The 23074-nt window shown below is 41.0% G+C and overlaps 1 protein-coding gene across 5 annotated transcripts in view; it reads right to left on the bottom strand.

Moving 5' to 3' along the window:
• The window catches only part of grik4 (glutamate receptor, ionotropic, kainate 4), a 334598-nt gene that overhangs the window by 107590 nt on the left and 203934 nt on the right, over positions 1 to 23074 (bottom strand). For all 5 annotated transcript variants that reach the window (XM_037775509.1, XM_037775506.1, XM_037775510.1 and 2 more), the window contains exon 6: positions 168 to 333. In XM_037775509.1, coding sequence (XP_037631437.1) covers positions 168 to 333 — 166 coding nt within the window. The remainder of the gene's footprint in view (positions 1 to 167; positions 334 to 23074) is intronic.

Raw genomic sequence — 23074 nt, 5'->3', positions numbered from 1 at the left:
CATCTGTTGTCAGAACACAGTCGGCGTGCGTGTGAGAAGTTTATGCGTGCCAACACGTGTTAAAGGATAGCAGACATTAAACAAAAATGTTTGCACTGTGTTGTCAGATTCTCCCCAGGTGTGTATGATTGTGTATTTTGTCATGAGGGTGTGAATCCTGTACTCACAGTCAGCCTGTGCACAGATGAGGCAGGAGGCGGTGCTGTTAAAGAAGGTGAGAAGGCCGGCCACGGCCAGGCTGATGTCGGTGTTGGTTGGCCTCAGGTCCAGAGTGGTGAACCGGGGGAACTGAACCTTCAGGATGTCCTCTGGAGCCACCTTGACATAGGGCACCTGCACAGAGACGCTGGTGTCAGACTACCATCTAATTTTAATTTGCAATTGATTGACGTTTTGCATTCACATTCATGTTTAAAAATGCAGCAGACGTCTGCAGACAAAACGATCGTAAAACAGATCACAACAGGAGAAAATGTGAGTGTAAACTGCAGTATAAAAAAAGTACAACGCAAGCAGACCGCCAGAGGAAAAAATACAGTAGCTCTGTAAAAAAGTCGGTTTAATCTGTTGTAATAAATTGCAAGCGAGGATAACCCAAGGGTCTGTGGCAATGTGCATATTCAGAACACACATATTTTCAGTGACTGAGGCGCTGAAGCTCATGTAAAGTACAAGTGTGGATCTTAAAACATATTTTTATTCCACCCTCACGAACAAGCCCTTGTTAGAGAAGTCTTCAGTACAACACCCCAAACATTTGTTTACCTGGCTCGCTGTAGAGCTGCTCAACAATGGGTTTCAGGTGGAACTTTTAGAACAAATGCGCAAACACAGACAAGATATCACATTTTTGACTACAATAGCAGTTATATTTTCAGGATGAATATTGGTACTGTTATATTATTACACAAGCTAGAAAAGTCAAACGCATCAAACTGTAAGCGGTTACCTTTTAAGCACTGTTCCATGTATCATAATTGAGAGAATTGGCTTCGTACTCCAGCACATAAAATAAAATGGTTACTGTGAAGTTAAAGTGCCAACTCTCAGCTTTAATTTGAGGGGTAGTTACTGTACATCCATATCAGATGAACAGAATTGGACTATCAAACATTTATTTAAATAAATACATAAAAGTATCATATTTAATCATTTCTGTTATATCATTTCTGATCATTGCCAGACTGAACTCTTCAACCAACAGACATCAGCAATTGAAACATGCTGGACTGAGGTCATGTGACTAACCGGACCAGTCAGGTTATTCCACTATTTGGCCATACAGTAAACATGTCAAGTCAAGTCAAGTCAAGTCAAAGTTTATTATAGCCAAATATCACAAAGCATGCCTCAAAGGGCTGTACATATAGTAAAAACAGCAATGTGCAACATTATCATAACACCCAACAAACGTATATAAGTGATAAGACTAAATACAAAGCCTTACGAATGGGAAAGGTAGTCTTGAAGTCTGATCCAGCATGTATCATGTATGCATGTGGAGGATCATCGTCCTGCTGCACTCCCTTAAAATGTGGGAACTGTGTGCAAAGCCTATAACACCCTTGAAGCTGTAAGCCTGCAACTTAACCTCGTAGTCAGTGTTAAAATCGAATGTGCTGCTGGACTAGTCAAAACAATTATGTATCACAGTCCAAAACCGTAAGAACAGAATGCCCTGTCTATATCTGAAAACATCCTCACACGCTCAATAATAAACCGTACACTTGACATGACACTGAATATATGGGGGGAAGTAACACATTAAAGAGCAGAAGCATTTATGTAATAAGGTGCATGCGTTTTGCCAGTTTTCAGAGCAAAGATCAGCCACAAGCGGTAAGTTAAAGAAAGCCAACCAAGCCTTCAGTAAGAATCAATACATGCACAGTTCTTCTCTCCGAGCCCCATTGTGAGGAATACAATCTTCAGGGAGATTGATCGCCGTGTTTTCACAGCGTAGATTTGCTGTAGTTATATAAATATCTGTATTTCTTAGCCGCCCCTAATGAATTTATCATACCGCCTCCACTCCACTAACAGGTATGTCTAGCACGGGGCTCGTCTCCGCTGTCAGAGGGGGAGGTTAAGTACGCCGCAGCTAACCTCGCAGCCTTCAACGTTGTGACCACAGCAACACATCGGGACCAGAGCCACCTACAAATCTGCTGAACTTCAGGAAAATCATAAATTACATTCCACCCCAATTCAAACACGTCTGCCATCTATTTCCCTCCGATGAAATCATCTCTGCTTCAGTCCTCCGTGTGATGATGTGAACGGATACATGCTGCCAGTACAGTGAGGCCTTGGGAGGAAAAAAAAAAAAAGCGGGGAGAGTGCGAATGAGTGTGGCAGGTGTCGGGTCGGTCAGCTGCCAAGGCATTGCAGTAGAGCGCAGTGGGGCTTGAAGGGGATGCGGGAGGACATGCTGGGTCCGAGAGGAGGGACAGGCAAGGCAGCCTCTTCATCATGGCAGATTGCCTGTCCGTGTGGTTCCCAGCGCCCATACATTGCTTCCCCCCTCGTCCCCATATCCCCTCGATTGGTTTTCCATCCCTGCCCATCGGGGTGTAATGGAGTCCCCGGGTGCCTGGATGGATGGAGGCGCGGCCACTACTGACAGCCGCTGCTGGAACGCCATTCAGTACCTCTCAAGGAGTCCTAAAACCTGGGTAATAGCCGTACACCACGCTGGGGAAATGTGCCCCTCTCCAGGTGTGTCCTTCATCTTCCCTGTTGCATTTGTACAAATTCTCACTACCCTTTTTCTCATTTCTGTCGCTTTCTCTCCGTATCCCAGATTGTTTACTCTTTTTTTTTTTTTCACTCGCCCCCTTTTTCCCTATGCGTTCTTTCCTTCCTTTTCAGCCCTGCAGACTGGTGCCACCCGACCCCTTTCACTTAGAAACCTGACACGCTTCGATAGGCTGTATCTGAGGCAGCAGGGGGCTTAGAAAGCAGCTTACACAAATTCACGGATATTCACACTCACACACACACAAACACACAGATACACACACTTTGTCCTTTTTCCATCCCACTGGCCCATTGGACCCTATTGCTACAAACGCTGGCATCTCTGGGGGAATCACTCGGCTACGAGTCTTGATTCATCATCGAATTCCACAGCATGCAGCCTCGACTCACACAAATATTTAACTAGACATCCTGGTATTTTTTTCCCAAAAACATATTTACTGGAAACATTTCATTAACATGCATTTTTTTCTTAGTGAAAATTCACTTAATCTGCAATGATTGAACATCATTTTTTAGCATTTAGCACTCACAAGGGAGCTGTAGCTTACAGCGAGGCCTGGAAAGAGAGACCAAATCTATACATCATGCCTTTACACATTGCCCCCCGGGCTGGAGCAATATGATTAATTGGTTGTTAAACTCTGTCAGTTGCTATCCTCCTCACGTGGTGGAGTGACAAAGTGTTTTGAATCAAGACTCGAGTTAAAACAGGGGTACTCTAAGCTAAGAAAATCAATCTCCACATTACTAACAGCAAGTTGTCTGCCACATCAAAGTCGCTTACCAGACTTCTTATCTGCAACCAACAGCTAGTATCAGTCACTCCGCTGGTCAATTACTCCCAAAAATAAAAACAGAAACATATTTCCTCCATGTGTGTTTGCAGAGCAAAGCTTCAAAGACGCTGAACCGAACACGTTCTGATCATCACTCTGAAGGAAGCTCACAAGTTTGCCATGCCAGCAACTAATCTACAGTGAGTCAATTTAACAGCAAACTGGCACATCTGATCACAAATTATGACTTTTTGATTTACTGTTACGGACAATGACACTCTTTGTTTGGGTGTGTGGTAATTGTTAAAGCTGCGCTAATTGGTATCTTTTTAATAACAATGGATCAAACGATTATGTGTAACGTGAAATGGTCGCTCGTAGTCACAAACCCACAGAGAGTTATCACCCAGCTCTGCAGTTCCCTTCAGTGTCTTTCAGCTCGTTTTGCAGTTTTACAGCCACGACTTAACCGTTTGCTTCAGTCTCACTGCTCTCATCAGTCATTTCCAACCACAGCAGGCATCTGTTTTAAGTGAAAAAGCTCTGATAAAATCGTGTGCTACCTGCCCAGCACACAATGGCAGACAATGTTAGCGACTAGCTGGAGAACATAACAGCGAAAATAATAGATAATGAACCAAAATCTTTTCTCAGGATTTCGCAACAGTTAAAAGAGTTAAAAGGAGAATGAACATTGGATCAACATTCGTCAAGCCAGATGTCAAAATAGGCTGTTAGGCTAACACGTTCATCAACTTCTTATGGTGATAATATGTCAATGTTGTGTTCACTGCTTGTTTCAGATGCCCAATTAATGCTGCTTAAAGGTTCTATCTGTCTATAAGTTTTGCATGCTCATAGGGCTTTACTGGCTTCATTTTCCTACCATCTACAGCAGGGGTAGGCACATAATGCCAACCTTGAGACCTTAAAAATAGGGAGAAAAATGAGAGTTTCAGAGACTTTTTTCCTGCATTCTGGTGACTCTTATTAAGAAAATAAATTGCAAAATAATAGTTGCACTGTAGCATTTTTATGTTAATTAGCTTACTTTAATTTTGCTTTTAAGTTTCAGGAAAGAAAACAAAATAATTCCCCCCTCTGGAATGAACTTGCTTGAATCTGTGGCAGAAACTATTCATCAGTTTTCATTCATTCATTTGTTGCCCTGCTTGAGCATTTCTTTCTCTTAGTACTCTCCATTTCTCTCTCCATCTCTCACTCACTGAAGGCCCTTTCATACATAACGCAACCTTTTCATGGCTTTTCACTGTCCAGCAAAGCCCAACTTCGAGCGCTGCGTGCTGTGAACCCAGCAGCGAGCGCGGCTCAAACTGTTGTGTCACGAGCCGTGGCGAGCAGCTCTCTCCCGCCAGGAAACAACATTTGGTGTAGCTGTATTGTAGTCTGGATGGAAACAGTAGGGCTTATAGATGCTGTACAGTGCCAGAAGCAGGTTGAGGAAATGAAAAGGAAAAAAAGTGTGAAAATTTGTCATAAATACGGGAAAAATATGGAAGAATTGTGACCCCGGGAGGAAACCGAGAGAGGGTAATGAAAAATGGGAGTCTCCCGGGAAAATCGGGAGGGTTGACAAGTATGGGTAGGCAACCTTCAGCACGTGTGCCAATGGTGGCAAATGTGCCTAAGGTTCCTCTAACAATGCTTAACCAATGGCACACTAGTAACAAGTATGCAAGACAGTTTTTTGGAAATGTTTAAGTGCTCTCTCCTCCACATGCCAGATTACTTCTTTCACAGCCATTGGCAGTCGCACCGCCTGTTATGTACAGTAGTTTGATTTTTTTTTTTTTTCCCCACCTGCATTCTTGGAGGACCCGCCCTACTCTGCCTCTTATTGGTTAGAACTTGTTGCCTTCTTCGTGGAATTTGTTATTGTTTGTTATTGCTGATGAACAAGATTGGTGGAAGGTTGGTAGGGTTATGATTTCAACTCTGATGTGGATGTTTTAATACGGTAAGGATGGCAGCATTCTTGTAAAGTGCTCTCATGTATAATTATAATATCCTAATTTTTTTTTTAAATGTTGCTATACATGTTGCCTTAATGTTAACTGAAATATTGATTTTACACACTGACTAACAAGACAATTTTAAATGGCACTTCATTTCAAAAAGGTTGCCGACCCCTGATCTACAGTGAGCGATTAAACCATGTTGAAACCATTCTTCAACATAATCGAAAGGCAATCTAACTCAGTAAACCTCTTTACATAACCACTTTGTCCAAAAATCTTTTGTTGTTGGTGTTATTCTACATGCATGTGACTGAGTTAAACATTTTCAGAATATAAATATTCCCACCATTCTGTGGCTTCCTGATATTCTTGTCACAAATTGCAACATTATTAGTAGAGACAGCAGTTAAATTCAGGTAAGGTTTACTAGTGTTAATCAATTTGGCTAAAGCAAATAATTATTAGAGGCAGTGTAAACAACTTGTAGATACTAGTAAACAAGCTGTAATTCAAAATTAGATGGAAGTGTCTTTAAAAAGCATCTGCGCACGGCAGTGTTACTATTGGTGTGGGAGTGAAACTAATTACATCTGAAAATTGTGAGGGGAGGAAAAATCTCAGGGAAACAATAAAGCCCAAGGTAACCGCTTCGCTTTTAATAATCTGGTAGCTTCACTGTAAATTGAACTAAATAGCACAGTGACTGCTGGTGAGAAAGACAGGCGTGTGCCAGGGGAATGAATGGTGGGTGAGGACAGGGAGACTGAGTGCAAGTGAAAGACAGAAATAGGGAGGGAATGAAGAGAGGGATGGAGGGAAACTGACAGTCTGACAGACAGAAGAAGAGAGCAATGAAGTGAGCGACAAAGAGGCTGAGACGGAGGAAAGCGTGTGCAGGACAGGAAAAGAGGAAAAGGTAAACACACATAATGGACATAAACGGAGAGTGAGGAATGAATAAGGGGTTGCAATCAGCACTCATTAAATGGCCTCATTGAATTGAGCGGTTTAAAATTTGATTCTGTTGTCAAAGGCAATCTGTCTCATGTTCTCCACTTTATTGGTTCATTTCTCAAGACATACAGTTTCAGGGGATTCAGTAACAACATCAGCATTTAGCTTTGTTATTGTTTGGTCTCTGCGGGCTACAAATACATTTCAAGTTAAAGCAGAGCATTGTGGCTCTCATTTATTATTTAGAAGATGCGGTGCTTATTTGCTATTAGAACAGGAAGTCATAAAAGTTGTTTATGCTGTAATCATTATGTAATGACTGGAACTGAGTATTGGACTTTATGGAGTATTGGACTTTATGGATGGCAGCCTACATCTCTAGCACCAGGTATCAAAAACTGTGTTTTCAGGTTGAAAACAGCCCTCAATAATAATAAAAAAGAAAATGCACATGGCTGCATTGGTGAGGACTGTTTCATGTACCAGTTAGACGATGAAATACAAGGTCCAGTTAGAGAAATAGATCCTTGGGTTTGAAAGCATATCAGACACCAAAATCCTGCAGGGCTGGAAAGTTATCAAGGCAGCGATCATTTGATGTTTCGTTATTACGATCATAAGGAAACATTTATAGTACGTTGCAAAATAATCTATTAGGAACATATGCTTGCATATATTTGACTGGTCAAAGCAGCACCTTGCCGGATGACATGGCATTGTGTTCTGGCAAAAGTCACCGCAGTGTCCCATTCAAAGTCTTGTTTACTTATTCTATGATCAGATGCGTTATCATCATGATTTCTTAATTTGAATATATTCTTGTTACATTTTGGATTTAAATTGTTTTAGGCACATGTACAATTGCTTTGTGTTAAATACAACTAAACTGCATTCTCAATAACGTTAGCGTCGCAGTCTTTTAAACAGTTTTAAAACATTTGGTTAACGTTGTAAATTGAAACAAAAACAAAACAAAGCAAAAAACGCAACAATACTACTTTGTTAGGTTTAGGCAACAAAACTACTTGGTTAGGTTAAGTAAAAAAACATCATGGTTTGGCTTAAAATGACTACGTAAGTGAACGTTGACTTTTAGTTTCACACAGGACACGAACAGCGGCCTCCTGGGGCAAAGTCCTGTGTTTGTTTGACTCATCAACCACCCCTCCCGCCCGTCTCACTTGTTATTATACTACGTGACTTCCATTTACAGGCGCTCAATATACTACATCACCTGCTTTACAAACGTATTTGTGATACCTCAAAGACAAACTACGTTTCCAAATGTAATTGAGAATGCAGTTTAGTTGTAAGGGAATGTAATTTTTAGGAGACAAGGCTGTAAGACAAAGTTAATTTGATTATTAGAAAAAAGGATCTTGCATAAATTCCTCTTTGGTAAAATGTCTTGTTTTGGTACTGAAGTCCAGGGAGTATATTGACACCAGTCTTGAAACATTTCAAACAATACCCAGCCCTAGTAACGACGAAAAATGAAGGTACAGCGTTGTACCTTTTCGTACATCCAAACCACAAAAGGTACAACTCTGTCCCTTGTGTTTTCAGAGTGTGTGTATGACACAGAAAGAGTCTGCTCAGTCTGTGTGCTCATGTCCATATACTACTGTATGTGTATGTGTGTGTGTGCTTCCTGCAGTGTGACAGAAAAGGCTGGCAGGTCTGCAGACAGAGGTTTGACAGGCGTTTAATGAGGAAGCTCTCACAGGACACAGGCTTTGCACAAGTGAGACACACACACATACACACACACAGTGAGCAGTGGGGGAAAAGGAAAGGAGGCACCATTGTTTGGCAGCAAGAATACCTCAACCCAATTATAATGTGCTTACAATATACTCGCCTTAATTACACCGAGATTGCACTCTGATCTGCTCAGATTAGCTATTAAAACAAGGAGCAAAACGAACCGGCACATTTTCAAACTGTCAAGCCAGTGATGCGCTGTTGGCTGCTTGTTGGAAACAGCCATGGGTTTTTCGTTGCTTTGAATACGCTTACCGATAACCTCTGATAACCCCACTTCAATGGAAATTACAAGGTTACATTCGAGAAGGTAGTTTCAAATCTGACCAGGCATTAGCGAGTAGACCGGTGCTCTGAAGTGGAGTGAAGGTGAAAGCTAATTTCCCTTCCGTCCAGTACAACAAGCTCTGAATTGCCTCGGTTGGTGAGCTGACAAGGGCCCGAGTCATTTTGCTACCTGTCCACTGTGAACCTAACAAGAGCCTGCCGAGAGGGGGTCCAACTCAGAGTGAGGGGAGGTGAAAGGGAGGTGGATGCGGAGTACTGCCATATGGAGAGCGCAGACATAATGACCAACTACATCTGTTGGCTTGGACTCGCCACACTTTTATGGGTTTTGGAACGTGTCAGGCATGGCTGTGGGAAAGCTAGCATTATAGTGCTGTTCATCAGTCATGTTTGAAGTGACTCATTTACATTAGCGCACGTTGACCTGGCTATCAATTAGCATATAACACATGCTTGGCAGAAAGACTGAACTGTCCTTGAAAACACTGGCACTGCAGCCAGGTGGACAGCGGCCATTCAGCCTCAGTGAGCTGAATACAAGCTTTCGCAGAGGCCAGACGGAGAACACTTTGTTTACACGTCAAAAAGTGGACATAGCTAATCAGTTTGGAGATCATCAGACGTAGAAATCAATCAGAACACAGAGTATGAAGCCTGGCTGGATGTAGAACTACTGCAAGCCAAATAATTATGTTGGCTACTGAGCATTAGAGAACAGATGCTGTTGGAGACATTGTCCATCAGTCAGCAAGTGTGATGCCAAGGCTGGGATGCCAGAGTGGAGTTGGCAAAGGTGGTAGGGGATGGAGGAGGGCAGGTGGTAGTCTATTATGTCTACCTGATCCCCTTTCGAACCAAAAGGTTTATGGGGGATTTGGGAGGCCAGCTGCTGGCATTCAGAAAAGGCAGAGGAAAAATCTTGTGGGAGAGATGAGACACCGGAGATATGAGAGTGTCAACGCCGCCCAACCAACAATCTCCATCCCAGACCGCCGGCTCATCCCAGTCTCAGCCCCTGAAGCCAGATCTCTATTTGTGGTAGTAATGATCCTGCATCAGGTCCCTGCGGTCAGAGCAGACGCAGACCAGTGATAAAGATGAAGTGGGCTGCGGATCCCATGGTGCCTTTTAGGAGAGTGGAACATTGACCACAAGATCTCTATCTCATTGATCAGCCAGTTCAGAGAGAAAAAAAAGTTTCTTTCCTCCAGAGAGGCTTGTTCCCCGCTCCACTACCCTATTTCAGAGCAAAATGTCTCTGTGAAAAAAGAAAGAATTGGTTTTTTTTTTTTAACTCCCCTGTTTGGCTCCCAGCTGTGCTGGTATTATTGTAAGCACTGAGGATAAAGAAAGAAACCACTAATTTGATTTGGGGAGCTGACTCAAGCCTCCTACCTGATTAAATGAAGTAGCATTTTCCAGTAAATATGCTCTTTAATGCCCCTCTGCATTTCTATCTGTGTTTATCAAGCATGGAAAAACATGTCTGTATTGTTGCATCCAAAATGTTCAATAGGGAGCTTTGATTGGAAAAGTGTTTTTTTTTGTGGGCTTAGTCCAGTTCTGGGAATCTGGCCAAATGTTTGACTTACACCACCCAAACAAAGCACAGCTCAACTTTACACAACAAGGTTGGCAAACAGTTGGCCAACAAATCTTGGCCTTCGAGTAGAACACAAACATGTTGATGGAGAGACAAAAGACTCGAACGTTCTTGAGTTTCACTTCAGAGCGCGAAAACGGCAGAGCATTAATTCGGTGAGCAGCTGGCAGAAAAAAACATCAGCAATATCAGCCGGTTTGAGTATTGTCTCCTTCCACAAAAGACAAACCTCTGCTGCCTGACACAGCCGACGAAGACAAAACAAAAGCACCGTTGTAACATGGAGCCGAGTCCCTTTTCATACCCTAGATGACAACAATCAGCTGAATTGAAATCCATTTTGCTTGCTGCTCACCTGGGAGTCACTCAGTGTTTTTCCCTCGCTTTCATCTCAGTGATCAAATCAAGAGACTGCTTCCTGATCACAAGATAGTGGATTTGGATATGCACATGGCGGTTCTGCTGGTGCGGCCTTGACAAGACAGATCAATAGTGTTGTGAGAAAAGGGTCAGCAGAGGTGCAGGCGACAGCTGCGCTCCTCTAATTATGGTCAGGCAGAGACAGAAGACGCACCTGCGTTTTGTTTGCAAGCAGACGAACAGAGGAATCCTGTACTGAGTGACACTCAGCTTAACACCCACATTCTTTTAATCAACTGTACTTGCAGATTCAGGCTTCTGTATGCGCAGACACAAACCTTAGAGAAATTAATTATGGTGTCATCATCTGAATTCAATTAAACCCATTATTAATAATCATTGTCATTGTGTCATTTTATGCCTGACGGCAAGAAGACAAAACACCTGTAGGAAAAAAAAATTGCTTCTACATTTGATAAATGTACAATATGCTGTGCATACGTTTATATTATCTACTAAAAGATCACGTATATCTTTAAATAAATGTTGCCATTTACTGTTTGACAGTCCCTATGAGATGCTTCAGAGATTCAAAGTTAACTTTCTTCATGTGTGTTCTTAAAACCTTAACAACAATAATTATGGCCGGACTGTTTAATCTGCCAATTGGCTTATCACAGACATATTGTTATACTGTATGTGCATACTGTATGTCTGACGATTGGGAAGTAATTGTGGTACAGAAATGTCAAAGATATGTAGAAACCGAATCCATTAAGTAGTTTGAATAGAGAACAGCGACAAGTTAATCTTTTAAATGTAAGAATGTCTCGCTCAGTATATTGAGTTATCGTTATCAAAAATGATTGTTATCTGTTTCAGTGAAAAAACACATAACAGTTGATATTTTGTAGGATAAAATATTGATTTAGGAGTCCAATCCAAATCCAGTATTAAGGCCTTTACACACTGGGGCAAGACATATATAAATTTAAATATATATGCTGTATATATGCTGTATATATAGTATATTGTAAAGCACTTTGTAACTGTGTTTTTTTTTTTTAAAGGTGCTATATAAATAAAGATTGTATAGAAACGATACGAAAATGTGAAATATTCACCTGTGAATATTGTATATCTAGGGCTTTTATTGTGAAAGGTAAGAATGAAAGGAGTGGATCTGGTCTGCCCTGATTGTCAAGTCTGAAAGGAGTAATAAAGTTTGCCATCCTGGTTCGGACTACAGAGCCTCCGTGTTGTTGTTTCCTAAATATACGCGTAACTCAACCCACTCCGCACAACGTGATTGGTTAATGCCTTTATTCGCAGTGCGAAAGCTCAGAAAGTCATTGACGTATGAATTAATCGCATGAAAAAACACCACTTGTGTGCCTTTAATCGTGCTAAAAAAAGAATATAAACTTTATCTAAATACTATTAACTGAAAACAAGATTTACACAAAAATAATGTTATACGTCATAGCAAAAATTTAATAGTTCGGCAAATTATGACCAATACATAAACCATCTCAAACATGCAGAATAATTGTGAGGATAACTTGATCCTCTTGGCTAGTTTTGAATTAACGCTGAACATCTGTTAATTTAATTTAGTTTACCATTAGCCAATGAGAAAAAAATGCAAAAATCAACGGTTATTTTCTAAATACAAATCTAAGACACCTCTTTTAACATTAATGCAATTACCTACAGTAGCCATATCCACCCCTCTCCATGTCATCCTCTTATAGGTAAATAAAATCATCTACTGTATTACACTGAGACTTTTCAAAATGACACTAAAGGGAACGGCCATAGACTATCTAATGACCTGTCATTTAGTAGCACTCGAAGTTTATAAACTCTAGTTTGAGGCAGTACAGTAAAGCTCTTCTGAAGTCCAAAAAGGGAAATAAAAGTGTGAGGGATGATGCAGCTCCACTTCTGAGACTTCTTCAGCTGAGTACCTGCCATTAAACCTGTTTTTTACTTTCACTCCTGAGTCCAAGATTTAATTCCTAAGACTTTCCAACACATAGACATAGCCAGACGGATACAAATAAAAAAAAGCTAAGATAGCAAATGAATCTAAACGGAGAGAGTCTTTGTACCTTTTAAAAAACACTGGAGGACAAATTTGATAGCCTCTTTCTTTGGATCCTAATGAATTCTAATGATGATAACGAATGTCGAGTGGAGAGCCTAAAAAAAAGTAAAATATAGGGATGAAAACTTGAGTGCTGGGACGTGAACTGGATTCAGCTTCAGGCTACAATGCAATATGTATTGAAAGTAGCAATGAAAAGCTCATTTGCATTTCATGTCTTTACGTGTCTTTTTTGAATGAGGAATCTGAAAGAATACTAAGCTGTGAGTGTCTAAGACATGCAGGAATCCTATTGAGATTTAACAGGCACCTTACTGCTCCTGCACTGCTATGAATAAGCAAACTGCAGCTTACATTTTCCAATACCTACTACATACATCACAGTGACGTGGCTCCTCCTCCAGCTGGTTATACTGCACTGAGAAAAATGCAGATCATCTCAACTTAATCAATGACGTGTCACTTGCTGACAAAACAACGTTGCCTTTTGGCTGGAGAGCGTTTGAGTTTACGTATAGTGGCTTTAAAGCCCAATTACAGTGGAGAGCTGAACCATAAGCTGACCCCCCGAGCAGAACAAGCCCGACACAGCAGAACTAATACCACTACGCACTCAGACATAGAGATTCAGCGCGAGACTGATGGAGGGTGATTAGGGAGAGACAGAGAGAGAGAGAGACATCAAGCAGCTTCTGAATACTGTTTTCTATTAGTTTTCTTAACAATGGCAGATCTTGACCTGGTAGTCGTCTAGAGCTGGTGTCTGTTGGAAGTAGTTGGAGAAGGGAAATGACAGGAAAGAGACAGGTGGAGGAGGTGAAACGAGAAAAATAAGGAACAAGAGGAGACAGGAGAGAAAAAAGAAAGAGGTTAGAATAAGGACAAAGAGAGTGATGAGAGCTGAGGCTTGTGTAAGGGCAGTAATGGCAGATATTAGAGGAGGGACAAAGGTAGAGTGGTGAAAATTGGTTAAAACTGCAGTAGGGTGAAAGGGAAGAAGACCAGTAAATGAGAGAGAGGAGAATAGTGTAAATCAAAGCAGTAAAGGACAGAGGTGTTGGTAATATCGACAGAAGAATGAAGGTTGTTCATCGACTCTGTATCAAGACATGTCCTCAGTTGGTTTTCTGTAATAAAAATGGGCTAGGTAGCATTTTCAGCAGGGAAAAAGGCAACAGACCCATCGTGCTGCTGGTGCTTAGCCGGTCTTTCTCAAATCCCCCATCAAGACCAATCAAATCTAACCAATGCAACTTTCTGGCAATGTAATCAGTTGAAAAATTGATTTGCAAGAAAAGTTAAGGTGCAGGATCTGATGCTACAAGCCAGCTAGAGAAGTGGTGCACTGTACTGCAGCTACTCATTGTGGCAATGTAAAAAAAATCTTTACATCATGTCTAATTAAAAACCTGTAGAATATTTGTTAAAGATAAAGAAAGACAAAGAAAATGGTGCTTAGTCTTCATTGTTTATCAGAAATAATGCTGGCATTTGCAGTATCAGCACTACACAGTTTGACAACAACAACAAAAATATAATTACTGCCTTGCAGTTGTACGCCTCCACCAACCAGTCAAGTTGCAGTTTACATCCATGTCTGTCCAAAATGTCATCACTACATAATTTTATCCCAATAGACAATTAGCATATGTATTATTGCGTTATAGCTAAAAACGTGTTTTGTGAGGTCAAAGTGACATTTGACCTTTGACCACAAAAATCTAATCTGTTCATCCTTGAGTCCAAGTGGACGTTTGTGCCAAATTTGAAGAAAGAAGAGATATCATGTTCACAAGAATGGGATGGACGGTACGTCAGACAACCCAAAAACATAATGCCTCCAGCCCCGTGGGCAACTCCGGTTCTGAAAAATGAAGCCAATGAGGAAGTGTTTTAAACTTGCATTCTTTCTAATAGCCAGCAGGGGGTGACTCCTCTGGTTGCAAAAAGAAGTCTGATTGTATAGAAGTCTATGAGAAAATGAGCCTACTTCTCACTTGATTTATTACCTCAGTAAACATTGTAAACATGAGTTTATGGTCTCATTCGCTGGTTTCAAGTCTTCTTCAATACAGCATGATGTTCATTTAGTAAATTATGGTCCCATTTAGAGTCAAATAGACCATAAAGCAGGGGATGCTTTAGGGCGCCGATGGGTGACGTAACGTTGACTACGTCCACTTATATACATCTATGCTCCGACCACAGCTGTCACCGGTGCGGAGGCATAAACATTTTAATTCAAGGTCAATTTACTATCTATTTAATCCATACACCACCACCTGTTATTACAAACTATCTCCATGACAACCGAGCAAACTAAATCTGCTGATGAAAAGATGAGATGTGGTTAAAAGCTGTAGAAAAAGCTAGTAGACTTTGCTTAAGCACTTTAGAAAAGATGCCGTACTGTTAATTCATGTAGCGATCTGTTTGATTCATACATGTAAACACAGTGCCAGGCGGTGTTAAAGGATAATTCTGGTTACTTTAAACACAGTTACTTTATCTATAATTGTTGGAGATTGCAGAGCCTCAAGCGAAATGAAGCTACTTTGAAGCTGAAAACTTGAAACACAATCATTGCTACTGAAGGATTAAAAGAAAATGAAAACTATATCATGCAATGATGTGTAACAGTGCATGACATTTGTAGCTAATGACATTATCAAAGGATTTATTTATTATTTAATTATTTTCATCACAATATATAGATGCAGTGTTTTTGTTTTACAGCAGCAGTTTATATTACGTAGAAAACTACACATTAATGCAACCAGAACATCTATTTTATTTTTTATCTTGACACACAAATTAGTTCACTCGATCTAACCAGACAGGGATTTTTTTTTTTTTCAATGTAAATGGTTATCACAATAAGAACAAAGCATGGCTATCAAGGTAAAAAAAAACCCTCTGTGTTCTCTCCTTTTACTGGGTATTACAGAGCAGGTGCATTATTTGGATGTTACCGGTGTCCACATGTCTGAGAGCAAAGCTGAGCAGTTGGCTATAAACGAACAGGAGATGTGGTGTGCTGGCTTGGCTGCATGTGACCAACCGTGGTGCAGCGTCGGAGCGAGGGAGACGGTCTAAAGTGAGCGTAGCGACCGTGTAAATGGTCTCTGGCCAGAGAGGATTTGCTGGTTTGGCTAGCTGGCTTTTCAAGTCACAAAAAGCAATTCCACACCGTGTGTAGCATTGAGCTGCTGGACAACTAACCCATTTAAATCAGTTTGGACAGCTCTACACACACACTGAATGCAAACACAGCGGGGGGAGAATCTGGACACGTGAATGGACAAGTTAATATGGCGAATGCTCAATGAATGCGTCACAATAATGACAATGAAACACTGGACCTGCTAAATCCTTCTCTCCGAGAGCATGAAAAAGGTTTTCAAATTGGTTCAGTATCCATTCACGGGCAATCAAGTGTGCCTCAGCTTGGTCTGATGGCCCTATTCAACAGTTGCTTCTGTCTGGCCATGTGAACGGATCCTACAGAGTTCATTTGCCTACTAATAAAGCAATCTTGAGAAATACGTTTGACTCCGAACTATCTCGGAATTAAACTCAGACTTAGAAAGGAAAAGGAACAGATTCATTTTTACGGGGACTGAATGAGTTTTTCAGCGTTACCTTAAACACCAGTGCTCACCATGCAGCGAAACACCGTATCAGAGTAGACAGGAGAGAAAGAGGCGGAAAATGAGATGAGGGAGAGTGTCTGCTACAGACTCAGGGAGCGAGCAAAACACGGAGAACCTTAAAAGCAAAAATAATGTAGTACTTGAAGAGCTGCACATAAATGACACTCAAGTTGCAAGCAATTTTCTGATTATTCAAAAGCATTTCCTGGGTGGTCGTATAAAAGTGAGTCAGAATTGTATTCGTGGGTTTCTGTGTGTATGCATCTGTGTGTGTGTGTGAAAGCACAAATCTCTCATTATTGCCTGTCTCCAGGGCTTGAGCTGTACTACTGACCCCCAACCTCAATCCAATGTGCTCTTTGTTTGCCCAGCGGACCTCAGGTTCACCTCTAAATCCAACCTGAACACCACCCTACCAAAATGCACTAGTGTAATCTTTCTGTACTCCTGCAACCAGATGGCTTTACAAGCCCAAAGCAACCCCGGGACATCAGACTGGACATCAATATTCATGAGCACTTCTGACACGTTTGAATCATTGAAGAATGTGTTTCCCGTCTTTAGCAGACACAGAGATGGTGAACGTTTCACCCTTTATGAGGAGAGGAGAGGAAGGTACGGGTAAAAGCACGGAGCAAGAGCATTTAAACTGAGCTGAAAGTGGCTAAGAGTGGAATAAAACACTGAATTCAGATTAAATATTTGGCACATGGAAATTTAATCACTGACATTTACACTATTTAGTTTGAAAGGTTTCTATGGCTGATGGCAAAATGACCTCATTCCAAGGCCTTTGTATAAAAATAACAACATGAGGATTGTAAATGGAGCCTGAATGGAGGATGAAATGTCCTTGGTCTATTCCGTCATATCTAAGTCACCACTTATAAATAAGAATTGAATGTATTCTCCTTGAGATTCACAGGAAACAAAGCAACAACAACAAAACTGCGCTGCACACTCCAGCAGCCAGCAACCTGTAAAGCAGCAGGAGCCTCTCATCCAAAGCTCCAGTTAATGTTTCTCATTAGTCGATATTAATCTACCGTTCCTCCAAATCTTGACCCCAATGGTTTGCTCGCTTGCACGAGATGGAAACACTCCGCCAACATGCTGCACACAGTCGACCCCTTCTGCAGTGGCTGTTTTCTATATAAGTCACTATTAGTGTGAAACCCAGATGGGCTCAGTCCCACTCCTCTGTCGCTCCGGTGGAAGTGGCCTCTGCAGCAGCAGCGGCACCCGGGGAGTGATTGATCGGGACGGGTAGATGATGTGCTGATCACCTAGTGGGGTCTGTCAGCTGCAATATTGCTGCCAGTGTCCCCGGCAACCAGCCGCCGGAGTGCCAGCATCTGTGGCCTTACGCTCACAGTGAGGGATTAGGTGGTCAGAGTATTGTGTGCGCACACACACACATCCTTCTCCAGCTCCTACAATTCAGGGTGACCTGTTTCCACCTTTATTAGATAGATATAATGTCGCAGACCAACACACACACTTACACTTCAAGTTGTCTAATAAAGACCCACTTTTGTCGAATAGGATGAAAAAAACAAAACACCTACGGTTGCTTTATAAAGTGGATTTGGTGCAAAAATACGTCTGTTTTGCTTATAAAGCTCCTAATCATGTCAGACGACACTGGGACTCCCTTTGGGTTTATACTTCTGCTTTGGCTGTTTGCGTGGCAGGTGGTGGGATGCCGGAGTCGAAAGGTAACATTAGGCATGAGCACCTGCTTGCCTACACCAGCCAATCTACTCATCTCCTGCTGAGCAGTGCTCAGAGGGGTGCTGCACACTATTCAGCTGCGGAGAACAAAGTAGGGGTTTGCAATATTTTAGTTTATGCTACTCTCTACTTCTACTCCACTGTATTTTGGAGGCAACTATTGTACATTTTACCCCACTACATTTATTTAATGTCTTTAGTTAGTATTTACTTTTCAGATTTTGATTATTAATACAAAATATAATCAACTAATAATAAATTATGATGTACGGTTACCCACCTTTACCAGCAGCGACATTAAATTGATGTAAACATGAATGCATAATTAATAAACATCCAGTAATATGATATATATGATTCTGAAATGGGCAATTCTGCATAATGAGTACTTTCACTAAGTATATTTTGATGCTAACACTTTTGTCTTAAAGGTGCAGTGTGTAGGATCTGGCGCCATCTAGTGGTGAGTTTGCAGACAGCAACCAACATAAACTTCTCCTGTGTGCCAAGCGTGTAGAGGAACTATGGTGGCCGATGCGAAAACGCAAAAACGCTAATGTCCCTATCTAGAGCCAGCGATTGGTTTGTCCGTTCTGGGCTACTGTAGAAATATGGCATCCGGATGTGTTAAGAGAGGATCCGCTTCGTATGATACAAACGGCTCATTCTAAGGTAACGAAAACACAATGATTCTTATTTTTAAGTGATTATACACAAAAGAAAACTTACTTATTAATATTGCATTCCATTTCTGCCAATAGATCCCCCTAAATGCTACACAATGTTCCTTTAAGTAAGAGTTTGAATTCAAGACATTTACATGTCATTTTATAATCGGTAAAGTAAGAACTCCAGTGCAAATAAACCCGTCATATTTTGCCAAAGATCAAGGATTTTTTAACTAAAAACACGTCATAATGCAATAAATGAATAGAGTATATTATGATTATCTGCTTTTTGAAAAAACTGCATTGCCTGGGCAACGGCATTCACAGATAATTGTGTTTCATTTTAACTGTGTTTACATCCAGTATCACAGGATCTCTAGTATCTTAATGCCACAGTTATTGTGGGTAATGTGTCGTGATAGTGCTGTATTGTTAGTTATAACACCCCCAGCACTAATATAAGGCCACGCTGACAAGGGCCATTACCCAGTCATCCCCTTCAGAGTGATCATGACAACAGCAATGTGACCTTGTCTGCTAGACAAAGAACACACACATATGCGCGCACACACACACACACACACACACACACACACACACACACACACACACACACACACACACACACACACACACACACACAAACACACACACACACACGCACGCACACACGCATGCATGCACACGCACACGCACACGCACACACAGAACAGCAGCTGACTTCACTGATTTGGACACCTCGAGCCTGAGATGGGGGACCTCATCAGTGAAAAAGTAGTGTGGTGTCTGGTTGGAATAAAAATCTGCACACGCTCGGCTCTAAATAGCATCCGGGTGAGGACCACTGAGTTAAGACCGTTGCTTTGTAATCCTGATCCTCAGGAAACACTACCGCTGGTTTTCCTGCTATGCCTTCCAGGTATTCAATAGTCTTTGATTTGATGACTAGAATGGAAACCAGCAGGGCCCTGATGGCCACAACTGAGAACCATTGGGCTTGATTAGTTCATGAATTGCCTGCCAACCTAAAAATAGTTATTGATGGATTTTAAACAACACAGAATGAGATACGAGGATCAATGTGCAGTATTCCCAAGGACACAGGTTCTCCCCCCTGCCTGTATTAATCTGTTGTCTATTGTCATGACTATAATGTGTCCAAAAATGCATTTGTGTGTATTTTCATATTAAAATCCCTCATCTCTTCCTGTTAACTCACTGAATATTCTTCATGACTCATTCTGCACAGTGGGTGGACACACAATTACATCTAATAACATGTAGTTATTATAAATGTTGAGGGCAACACCACCAACTCTACAGTCTGTATGTTTGTATCAAAGCTTCAGATCTAGTAAACTATCATTAGAAGCATTGACGTATGTTGGGAGTGGATTCAGTTGACAGAATTTAAACAGCAATGCCAACATCACTATACAATATGTTCTCTCCACTTCCAAAGGCTCAAACACTCACTGTGTTCTCCTCTTCTTTCATGTGGTGGTGAAAGAAGAAGCAAGTGGTCCTCTGTGGCCACTTTTTCAACTCTAAAATCAAGTTCTCCTTGATGTTACTGTAAGGTGAGAGACATGTCACAGCACATCAAACTGTGCATTTCCAACTAAATCATGTCAGAGAAGAAACACCTCAAACCATTTCACAATCTCTAACACTTTTCACAGAACCTGCAAAGATGACCTACATATGGGCTGAATTACACGCTCAGTACCGTCTAGCAGCTGCAGTTCTACACTTCTACAATGTACGATAGAGCAACAATATGTCAAAACTACTGAGGATGGCCACAAGTGCAACAGACTTGCGGGTCACTGCAGGAATGGTTTTCCAAACAATTTTTTGTAGAGTTGTATATTAAAGGACCAATATGTAATATATTTACTGTAATAAATCTTATCATCAGAGATTCAGAAAACTTGCTAAACTGTAATACTGGCTTCTCTGACAACAATGCTACAGCCAATATGTTCTCCATTGAAATTTCCATTCCGGTCCTGAACATCTGTTTTTGTTTTGGCCGGTGTGATCCCGTCCACTGCCCAGTTCAACACCCCGTTACCAAATATGATACAAATTGGCATACAAACAGCCTTCTGCAGCCATGGAAGCAAGCACACAAACTGGATCAACATGAGATAACATTACATTAGATTCTACCCGACCTGAAAAGCCTCGGCACATCTCTCTGGGGTCCGTGTGCAGCTGGGTTATCAAGGCAGCGAGTATTTGAGACACACAGTCGGTGAAGTGACTCCGACTATGGCTGCTGGCCAGAGGCTAGCGCGGTCGTGTCTAGAAGGTAACCCTCAAATTGCAGTCACACCGGAGAAGCGAACGGGCCAGGACTCCAATGTTTTGAAATTGGACTGCTGTTACCCATTTTAAGTGCTAGCTGTCAGTCCTACATATTGCTCATTTAAGACTGACTACTGCATAAATAAAAGACAGTGATGGCATGTAACTAAGAACCCCTTAGTACAAGTACAAATTTGAGGTACTTTACCTTAGTATTTCCATGTACTACTACTTTATACTTCTACCCTGCTACACTAACCGACAGTATTTAAAATAAATAAAACTAGTTTCACCTTCACCAACTACTGTACAACAATAAAATGTTACTTACATATTATTCTGAATTTCCCCAAGGGGATGAATCAACAAAGTATCTTCTATTCTATTATACATGAGTAATCCAATAATATAATATATTAGTATATCACTCACAGGGGCCATAATACTACTTACTTTTGAGTCTACTGCACTTGGCAGAATTTTGATCATAATTTTTGTTTAATGTGTTGCCATCAATCCTAAACTAAATTCTGGAAACTCAACGCGGCTCTGATAAAAGGGAATTATAAATGGGAAGGGTGTACACAGCTGTGGTAAACGCTACTATCACAACAGTGTTATTGTTAACATCTAAATAATACTTTAATACCATTGAAACAGTCTGTTTTTAACAAAACACGGATTAGAATAGAAGTGAAAGAGTTGCATACTGTAGCTGCACTTGAGAGTGTCAAACCCCTGAAAAGATATCTTCAACTAAAAACAAGTCCATCTAGAGCAGATGGGAAAGGACCGTTGCCAAGAGTGATATATGGATGTAGTATTTCATTTACGGAGCAGATGAAGATGGACACCCAGCTGGAATATCAAACACTCAGTGCAAATGTTTCTATGAAGCTGCCAAGTTATGTGTTGTAACACATTGCATATTTCTTCTCTAGGCGTTGCAGCAGTTCTGAATTAGTAGGAGTTAAAACACTAAATACAATTCAGACTACAGATATGGTGACAGTACTGTACTGGCCAAGGCCGGATGGAAGTTATTGCTTCAAGAAGTGTTATATGTGTGAAAGGACAATTCAACATGACAACAGCGGCTCTTATAGTCCTCCTATCGGTGACAAATATGGTGGATAGGCTGAGCTTTTAAGTGTTATGGTCATCCAAATTATTTCCCTACACATTCACTTGAGCAATAAGAAGAGATAAGTAAAGATGAATTTTGAGCCAGTGTGAGGAAACTGTGAATCTTAAGAGGCCAGTATCAACTCCTTGAAGTATTTTATGACTATGTATCACTTACATTCACAACTCAAAAATGCAATTTTTCACTTTATGGGGTCTTTAATATTCATACGATGGTATTATCTCAGTCAGTGTTTCAAAGCAGTCAGCCCCACGAGTCAGTGCCACCAGAGACTTTTAACAGCAGGGAGTCCTGGTCTGTCTACCACTACAACAGACTGATCTCTCATTAGAAAGACGGGCTGTACTCTACCAGAGGACATTATAGAGACTGGGATGGTAATGGGATTTCTTCTAATAGTCATGCTGATCAAATTCATGCAGTTAAAAAGGCAGCTTCTCTGTGGACCAAATCCAATTATGGCGGGGAGCATACCAGAACACACTGGTGAAAACTGAATGATTGATGAACTGAATGAAAGCTGACACGTAGATTTTAAAATCTGCAGCAGTTCAGTCGATAATACTGTATATTGGTGCATTCACTTTCACAGTCCGAATAGTCTTTTTTCTACAAATAGTGTAAAACAAAGTGTATCAAATTTAGTGAACGCCCCAAAGCATGGCAGTAAAACCATAACAGATAAATCTTTTGTGATTAATAATTGATTTTGATCTCGTTTATGGTTTTGTATAATTCAAAGGCGCTCTGTCTCTTGACATCAGACAGCAAATAACACCATGTCAGAGTTCAGACAAGCCAATTATCATCCAACTGGGATCTGTTTGCGTGCAGCCAGGCTCTGAAGCAGAATCTTTCTTCCAAATCTTCACTTCACAGAAAAGAAAATAGGTCTGAAATATGATGGAAAAAAAAAAACAGCCCAGTGTTGCCAACTTTTTTTCCAATGAAAGTAGCTAGCA

This window comes from Sebastes umbrosus, chromosome 7, assembly GCF_015220745.1.
Source record: "Sebastes umbrosus isolate fSebUmb1 chromosome 7, fSebUmb1.pri, whole genome shotgun sequence".
Lineage (NCBI taxonomy): Eukaryota > Metazoa > Chordata > Actinopteri > Perciformes > Sebastidae > Sebastes > Sebastes umbrosus.
Note: the sequence above shows the minus strand (reverse complement) of the source record. Positions and strands in the feature narration are given on the sequence as shown.